The 8,869-nt window shown below is 40.4% G+C and overlaps 2 protein-coding genes across 2 annotated transcripts; both read left to right on the top strand.

Annotated features, from left to right (window-relative positions):
• Positions 1–2,543: 2,543 nt before the first annotated feature.
• Positions 2,544–3,175, top strand: LOC103564079 (keratin-associated protein 3-1). The gene has a single exon (XM_008539630.2). The coding sequence runs from the start codon at positions 2,614–2,616 to the stop codon at positions 2,908–2,910; it is 297 nt and encodes a 98-aa protein (XP_008537852.1). The 5' UTR covers positions 2,544–2,613; the 3' UTR covers positions 2,911–3,175.
• A 5,042-nt stretch (positions 3,176–8,217) lies between these two features.
• LOC103564078 (keratin-associated protein 3-1-like) lies at positions 8,218–8,869 on the top strand. Its single transcript, XM_008539629.2, has one exon. The coding sequence runs from the start codon at positions 8,327–8,329 to the stop codon at positions 8,624–8,626; it is 300 nt and encodes a 99-aa protein (XP_008537851.1). The 5' UTR covers positions 8,218–8,326; the 3' UTR covers positions 8,627–8,869.

Raw genomic sequence — 8,869 nt, forward strand, 5'->3', positions numbered from 1 at the left:
CTATGAGCTCCTCAAGGGCCAGAACCTATTTGTTGCTTTCTTGCGTAATGCCTGATTTACAGAATTTGTTCAGCCCATGACTGTTTGACTGAACTAAGAGATATCTATTGAAGCAATGTGCAGAAAAAAAGCTAAATTCTAGCAGGCAGATCCAAAACCGAAAAATCATTGTAGTAAGAAGATGGCTAAAATGAAAGCAGTTTAATGTCAAGCATCTTTTGGGTCAATCATCCTGTTGATTTGCATCTCTTTTGGCTTCTGACCCCTGTATGTTGTGCAATTTTCTACTTATTTTTAGAGCTCAAGCCATCTTATCTGAAGATGGTTGGGAAAATACATACATTTTTTAAGACTTTCAAAGTTAGACATTTCTAAAAGTTTACCCATTTAATATTTTTCCTACTCTAAATTCTGAAACATCATACTAAGTTTTATCCGTTTATTTATTTAAATGATTTTATTGTTAGGCTTTTAGTGGTTTAGATGTAATTTGGAAACCTCCCCTAGTGTGCTCCATAGTACACTGACCTTGAAGCTAATCTATGAAAACTAATTAAATTAAATTTAAATTAAAACAACTCCATTGTCAAGTAAGTTTGGGGAAAAATACATGCTATATCTCTTTATTGAAAAGTCATACAGCACTTGAGTATATTAAATGCTCTGAAAGGTCCACTGATGAAGAATTTAATATTTCCCCAAAAGAAAAAGTTAACAAATGGGATTACATCAGACTAAAAAGCTTCTGCAAAGCAAAGGAAACCATGAACAAAGCAAAAAGACAACCCACCAAGTGGGAGAAAATATTTGCAAATCATTTGTCTGACAAGGGATTGATGTCCAAAATATGTAAAGAACTCATATAATTCAACAACAACAAAACTCAATCAAAAAAGGGGGAGAGAATATGAACAGATATTTTTCCAAAGAAGATATACAGATGACCAACAGACACATGAAACAATGTTCAACATCACTAATTATTAGGGAAATGTAAATCAGAACTACAATAAGATATCACGTTTCACCTGTCAGAATGGCTATAATCACCACAACAAAATACAACAAATGTTGGCGAGGATGTGGAGAAAAGGGAACCCTCATACACTGCTGATGGGAATGCAAACTGGTGCAGCCACTACGGAAAATAGTATGGGGATTTCTCAAAATTTAAAAAGAAAAATACCATACGATCCAGCTATCCTACTACTGAGTATTTCTCCAGAGAACTTGAAATCAATGATCCAAAGAGATTTATGCACCTCTATGTTCATTGCAGCATTATTCACAGTAGCCAGAATGTAGAAGCAACCCAGGCGCCCTTCTGTAGATGAATGGATAAAGAAGATGTGGTATATATATACAATGGAATACTACTCAGCCATAAAAAAGACAAAATCGTCCAATTTGCAACAACATGGATGGACCTTGAGGGTATGATGTTAAGTGAAATAAGCCAGGCAGAGAAGGACAAATACTGCATGATTTCACTCATATGTGGCAGATAACAAATACATGGACAAAGAGAACAGATTAGTGGTTACCAGAAGGGAAGAAGGTTGGGGGGTGGGCAAAAGGGATAAAGGGGCACATATGTATGGTGATGGATAAAAATTAGACTACTGGGAGCAAGCATGATGAAGTACATTCAGAAATTGATAAATAATAATGTGCACCTAAAATCACACAATGTTATAAACCATTATGATCTCAATAAAATTATTTGGAAAAAAAAAAGAACTCAGTATTTCTCAAACTTATTTACCAGATTCGCTTTAATGTTCCTTGGAACAGAAGTTCATGGAGCTCATTTTGGGAAATACTATACCATTTAGTCTCTAAATGGCCCAATACAACTCGTCTTTGGGTCATAAGTAATCTTAATTCATAGCACGGTTAAATGGAGTCTTAAAGAGCATCTGTCACTATCACCCATGCAGGTCTAAACTCCCATCCACATGCCCCTACCAAGTTATTGTTCAAAGCACGTACTAAGGGAATGGAGAACAAATCATGTGTTACAGCTCTGTTCTTTACGCAGAACCAGAATCTCTTTCTCTATAGATTCCATCCATTCATCTTATCGGCTTCTTGGAGCCTTGAAGAATAAATCTAGAAATTTTATCTCTTTTTCAGCCAGCAGGTCTAAATTATCACACAGAATCTTTGGTTGCTGGTAGAACAGCGATCGGACAGCCTACTTATCCTTCATCTGAAAAGTAGACAAAAAATGTGGGGATGATTTGCAGGTACCTAGCATGCCAGTCCATCATTAATGATGTGTCATGATTAGAAGATAATGACTCGGTGCCTTTGAAGACTGAAATGAAGCTCTCCATGCAGTGACAAACCACCAGCGTGAAGAGTCCTAATTTGACAAAACAAACTAAACCCCTTTTATGAGGTGAGGAGTGTATCTTAGGTAATAAACACTTAAGTAATTAGATGCTTTTTATAGAGACAGCTATAAACTGAAAAAGGGGGGAAAATCTTGGTTGGTAATAGGCTGACGCTCAGGGAGGCGGGTATATAAGAGCCAGGGCAGAGGAGAGGAGCATTGAGACACCAAGAGACTTCTCTTCTCAACCCAACAAAAACCCAACTCCTGACACCATGTCTTGCTGTGCTCCCCGCTGCTGCAGTGTCCGCACTGGCCCTGCTACCACCATCTGCTCCTCTGGCAGATGCTGCCGGTGTGGAGTCTGCCTGCCCAGCACCTGCCCACACGAGATCAGCCTCCTTCAACGCACCTGCTGCGACCTTTCTGCCCCACCCTGCTGTGAGCCTGACACCTATGTGCCAACTTGCTGGCTGCTCAACTCCAGACATCCAACTCCCGGACTGAGTGGGATCAACCTGACAACCATCGTTCAGCCTGGCTGTAACAGTCTCTGTGAGCCCTGCTGTTAAGTGGCCACATCATTGCACAGGGTCAGTGTCGTGCTGCTCAGCACCCTGTGGGGCATCCAGCCTTCAACACTCGCTCCTACCAACATCAAGCTAAATCAATCTCAATTCCCAGGGCAATGTTTTCATGAGTTTGCCCAACTTCTTCATTCTTTCCTCCTTTTGGGTAGGGTTGGAGACTTTCCTTCTGTCTTTTAGGCTATTTCACCGCTCTTTGAAAATAATCATTTTGACTATTCATTAATAAACTTCATTCTGGCTTAGCAAATATGGCCTTGTGATCATTTATTCCTGTGTTTCCTTTTAGGAAAAGTGGAGTGCCTACCTAAACCTGAACAGCAGGTCACCATACTACCCGAGATTTACCCTAGCATCATGAGATCTCTCATGGTGGAATCACTGAAAAATTAGATACTGGCTCTTTGTGACAGGTTGAAAAGTAAAAAATTCAGTAGGTCATTTTGTAGGATCTTTGTATTCAATAGATATTTTTTAAGACAATCACTGTCCGAGCACTATGCTAGAGTCTAAAGATTAATATAACATTTCTAAAATATTTTATTTATTTTAATTTCCATTACTCTGAAATTGATTTTTCTTTCTTCCCTGATTGACTAAACAAATTGATCACTTTGCTGGTATGCAGAAATAATTTTGGCTCCCTTAGTCATAGTCATGAATGAAATTTTAAGCTCAAAAAGCAATACAATTTTGGGAAGTGCATAGATTCATTTCTTGATATACGCTGTCTTCTAATAAAATCAGTTTTGAATGAATATTAGCATTTACCGAGTATTCCTTGCTCCCTCAAAGGAAGCTTGGTTTACATTAGTCATAACTATGCTTAGAAGTTTACTAGTCCAAGAGACATGTAATATCATGTCATTGAAATAAACTGAAAATGTCAGGCCATAGTACAGTATTCTCTATACACCAGAAATAGGCACACAATTCTGGGAGTGAAAATACACAGCTCCTCTTAGAACAAAGCTTTTATGATGACCATTAATTCTTCTCCTTAGTTGCCCTGGAAAAATCCAGGTGCATTAATGTTTTTGCAGAAACTACGCAGAGTGAGGTCTACACGTATATTTTCTTGGACTTACTTTGGGACTTTGGGCCATTCTCTTCCCTTCCAGCTTGGTTTTCTCATTATTAAAGCAGAAATAATACTCTCTTCCCTGCTTATGTCTCAGGATTACTGTGAGGATTAAATGACACTTTGGGTGCTCCAGACACGGCAGAGACTCTCACCACTACACAGCAGTACCCCGCTGTCTCACCAAAAGGCACCCTTTTATTTCTTAAAAAATGTATTTTTCCCAAATGGCTTTTTAAAAATCATAATTTATTCATCCCTTCATTTTTGCTCAGAAATACATACATAGATACCAGTGAGAATTTTAGGATTAAGTTAAGATATCTATTGTTACTGTCCCAAGTTACCTCTTTTTCAGTCAAAAGCAAAGAGGTTTGATGTTTTCACATGTGCTTATAAGGGATAAATATTTAGACTTTATTTTTAATACTGAAAATAACTCTAAGTGTCTTATCATTACTACTGTGGGCCTTCAGGCATTCAAGGACTTTTGGCTAGTTAAAGAGCCCCAAATGGAAACCAGGAGATGGTTTAGTCCTGGCACTGCCTCCGGCTGCCTCTGTGACCCTAAGCAGGTCACTTGAGCTCTTCAGGTCTCAGGTCTGAAATCAGTAAAATGTGCTGGTTGACCAGATCCTCTCAAAAGCCACTTTCAGTTTTGATGCTTTATAGTTCTAGATGGCCTAGAACATTCTAAGTAACAAAGACTCCAGGTCACTAATCAACCCCATCCCATCCATTACTTCTACTGCTTTCATCCCCAATAGTTAACATCTAGTGAATTTAGGTACTCTAATAGGTGCTTTCTGTGCATTGTCTCATTTACTTCTAACAAAAACACTAAAAGGTAGCTACCATTATTCTTCCCACTTTACACGTGAGGAAAGTGAGGCTGAGAAAGTTACTTGCAAAAGTTACACTAATAGTAAGTTTCAGAGGAAGGATTAAACCTAAAACTGCCTGAATCCGAAGTCCCATCTCTTTCTGCCACACCCCAGCGCCTGCCTCCTCTGCAGACAGCAGTGTGATTACACTGGTTCTCTTTATCCAGGAGAAAGTGTGTGCCACGAGACAACACATTCTCTGCTGTCCCTCTGAATTGTATATTTGGTCATATACAGTAACTCAGCTCTCTCTGTGGTGATTATAGTTTAAGACAAAATGAGCGTATATAATGAGTCTAGGAAAAATTGTTTATTTTTCTGAGATGAAACAAGTCATCCTTTTTTTTAACTCACACTTTAAGTACTGATTATCAAAGTCAGCACAGGAAAAATATTGGCTGGATCTTTAACTTCGCATTGAAATGTAGACTGTTTGGCAATTCAAACATATTTTCAATTTTCCAGTGAGTTTCGATAACCTAGTTCAAGGTAAAAACAAATTACCCTTAAAGTTAATAAGTCTTTAGCCGTGATAACAGAATGGAAAACCAAATCTTTTCATTTTTCTTTCAAGTTGTTCCTGACATCTTTCGTTCCACCTTCACTGACTGCAGCTTAATCTAGACCTTGACTACCACACCGCTGATCACAGACACGGTCTTCTAGCTGACCTTGAGTCAAGTATTCCGTGCTCCCCACCCCCCCAAACTATACCTCTGTCAGCTCGGGCTTCTGTCCCTCTATAAATATTGGTTAAATTGAACTGCTCAAAACTCTAGGATCACTCAAGATTTTTGTTTTTCCTAAATCAAGGCTAAACTCTTCACTGTGGCTCTGAAGACTCTCAACAACCTGGTACAGTCATTTTCACCAAACCTTTCTTGCTACTAACCTTGGGGAAATGTTCATGCTACACCCCAGTCAGAGCAACGCTCCCAATACCAAGGTCAAAAGAGTGGTCTCTGCAACCAGACTGTCGTACCCTATCACTTACTAGTTGTGTGTCATTGGTCATGTCATTTAACTTCTCTATGCCTCAAGTTCCTCAACTCTTACATAAGATAAAAAACAGTATTTACCCTATGAAATACCTGACCAGTACACCACAAATCTGCCCAGGTCATAAAAAACAAGGAAAGACTAAGAAACTGTCAAAGACAAGAGGAGACTAAGGAAACGTGACACCTAAACGTGATGTGGTACATCAGATTGGATCCTGGAAGAGAAAAAGGACACGAGTGGAAAAACTGGTGCTATCTGAACAAAGTCCAAAGATTAATTAATAGCAATGTACCAATGTTGGCTTCTTAGTTTTGACAAAGGCACGATGGTGTTATAAGATATTATCATTAAGGGGAACTGAGTGAGGGGTGTACAGGAACACTGTGCTATCTTTGCAAACTTTCCATAAATCTAAAATTATTCAAAACTAAAAAGCTAAATTAAAAAAGAAGTATGTACCTCTTAAAGCTGTAGTGGAGATTCAATTAGCCAAAACATGTCCCGCCCTTAGAACACTGTGTGCTGACTGTCAACCTCTAAGTCTACCTTTTCATCCTCTATGCTGCTGAGGTGAGGCGCTGCTTTTCTACTGGATTCCACCAACAGAGGGCGCTGGAAGGAGAGTGTAAGGCCTGAGGAAGAAAGAAGGGTCTTGCCCCAGCATCAGTCTCTTATCTGGCAGCAGCAGTAGGTTCTAGTCCTCAGCATCTGTCCACACTCTGAAAAACAGCATCATTGCACCTCCTCAGAAACACCAGCATCAGCAGGGGAGTGACTTGTGGCTCCCTCCCACAAAGGTCTGAACCCTGGCCCCCTGGGGCCTCTCCTGTGAGCTTCTGCGATAAGAGCACCAGCTGGGCGGTACCTGGGGTCTGAGCCCAGATCTGCAGGACCACTCTCCCAAGTCATAGTTTCAGTTAACCCCAACTTCTTCTCTTCCTTCCCAGCCCTAGCGCTGGTAGTTGCTTCTTGTGTTTGTTACCTCGGTTTTCCTTTTTCGCTTTTTCAGTTCTCCAATATCTATTTAACAAATTCCCTATCTTAAAATTCTCTCTGTTAAAATATCTTGTGTGAGGGTTGGTTTGTTTGCTTGTTTTCCTGACTAAATTTGCTATGGAAGCATTCCATAAATGCTGGTGACCATTATTTTCCAACCTTCTTTCCTTAAATATGTATTCCATGTGTTTCAGCTTCCAGACTTCACCCCATAATCCAGGATTGATACTAGGGACTGGGGAAACCAAGAAAAATAAGTCACAGGCCCTGCTTTCAAGGAGATTACATTCTAGTAAAGAGAATGAACAAGTATACAAAAAAAATGCAGCAAAGTGTTATGGGTGGATATGAGGTGTAACAGAGGCAAAAGAGCATGGGGCCAATTCTTTTAGGGGCAGGGTTGAGAGTATGGGCAGAACAGTGTCATAGGAGAAATCATTGTTTTCCTTACCCAAAATGCACTTACCTCTTTTCTAAGCATTTCTGATCAAAACAGCTTAATCCAAAGCCCCCAGGAAGGCTTCTTTGATCATTTCAGCCTTCTTTTGTTGCATCTCCTCTTGTGGGAATTCTCACAATACCGAGAAGAGGAATTGCCATTTATTAGAGAACTCTATTGTGCCATACACAATGCTGAATAATTTACACAAGCAATTCTCATTTAATCTTTACTTAACTTTGTAACAACGCTATGGTAGGTGATTATGATTTTCCCCAAATTTGGGAAATCACCCTTGATTCCTTTTTTTTTTTAAAGATTTTATTTTTCCTTTTTCTCCCAAAGCTCCCTGGTACAGAGCTGTGTATATTTTAGTTGTGGGTCCTTCTAGTTGTGGCATGTGGGATGCCACCTCAGCATGGCTTGATGAGCAGTGCCATGTCCGTGCCCAGGATTCGAACCGGCGAAACCCTGCGCCGCCGAAGCAGAGTTGCGAACTTAACCACTCAGCCACGGAGCAGTGCTGTTTATTTAGTCTTAAAATAAGGAGTTCCATGATAGCATTTTTTTCCACTTCTCGTTTGAAATCGTTGTTTAGAACATAGAAAGAACACTCACCCTTGATTCTTAACACTCAGCAGTGATGACTTGTAAGAACAAACTCTGGTTGGTAAAGAAGAGGAAAGTCAGGGTAGATACTGATGTGTCTACCCATGATTAAGTGGAGAACCTACACTGACACCATTTTGAAACTGCAACAGGAAGCAAGTTTGAATGTAGCAACACAACCAAACAAAACTGAAGAAGAGCTCATCCTGTGGCTGATAAATAAGAAGTAAGTGAGTTATTTGTATGGGGTTATACAAACAACAACAAGGAAACATTCTGATGGATGGAAGCCATGTTCCCTGAGACAGGAGGATATAAAAGACCCACAGAGGACAACTTTGTAGAAGAAAATCTTCCTTTGCAACAAAAATCTACCTGATCACTGTCACTATGTCTTGCTGTGATTCTTGTCTCCAAGGATGCTGCACCCTCCCCACTGGCCCTGCTGCCACCATCTGCTCCTCTAGGGTATGCTGTCAATGTGGAGTCTGCCTGCCGAGCACCTGCCCACACGAGATCAGCCTCCTTCAGCCCACCTGCTGTGATGCCTGCCCCCCACCCTGTTTCGTGCCTGACTCCTACGTGCCATCTTGTTGGCTGCTCAACAGCTGCCACCCTACTCCAAACCTGAGCGGGATCTCTGTCACAACTTGCGTCCAGCCCTGTGAGTGTGAAGCACCTTGCTGCTAGCCAAAGAGGTTTCAAAGAGCTTGCTCACCTTACCCTGAGGGGCTGCAATAGTCTTTAAGGGCTGCTCAGCAAATGGCCTTTAATTAGACACCCTGGAAGAAAATGCTCTGGCCCTGTGCCTCCAGTTTTGCAGAAGTGTTTTTTCTATGTTCCAAACAACGATTTCAAACGAGAAGTGGAAAAAAATGCTATCATGGAACTCCTTATTTTAAGACTAAATAAACAGCACTGCTCCGCAAACCA

The sequence above is a fragment of the Equus przewalskii genome, chromosome 10 (assembly GCF_037783145.1).
Source record: "Equus przewalskii isolate Varuska chromosome 10, EquPr2, whole genome shotgun sequence".
Lineage (NCBI taxonomy): Eukaryota > Metazoa > Chordata > Mammalia > Perissodactyla > Equidae > Equus > Equus przewalskii.

Coding starts and splice junctions, on each gene's coding strand:
- LOC103564079 (XM_008539630.2), top strand. CDS start 2,614: ATGTCTTGCTGTGCTCCCCGCTGCTGCAGTGTCCGCACTGGCCCTGCT.
- LOC103564078 (XM_008539629.2), top strand. CDS start 8,327: ATGTCTTGCTGTGATTCTTGTCTCCAAGGATGCTGCACCCTCCCCACT.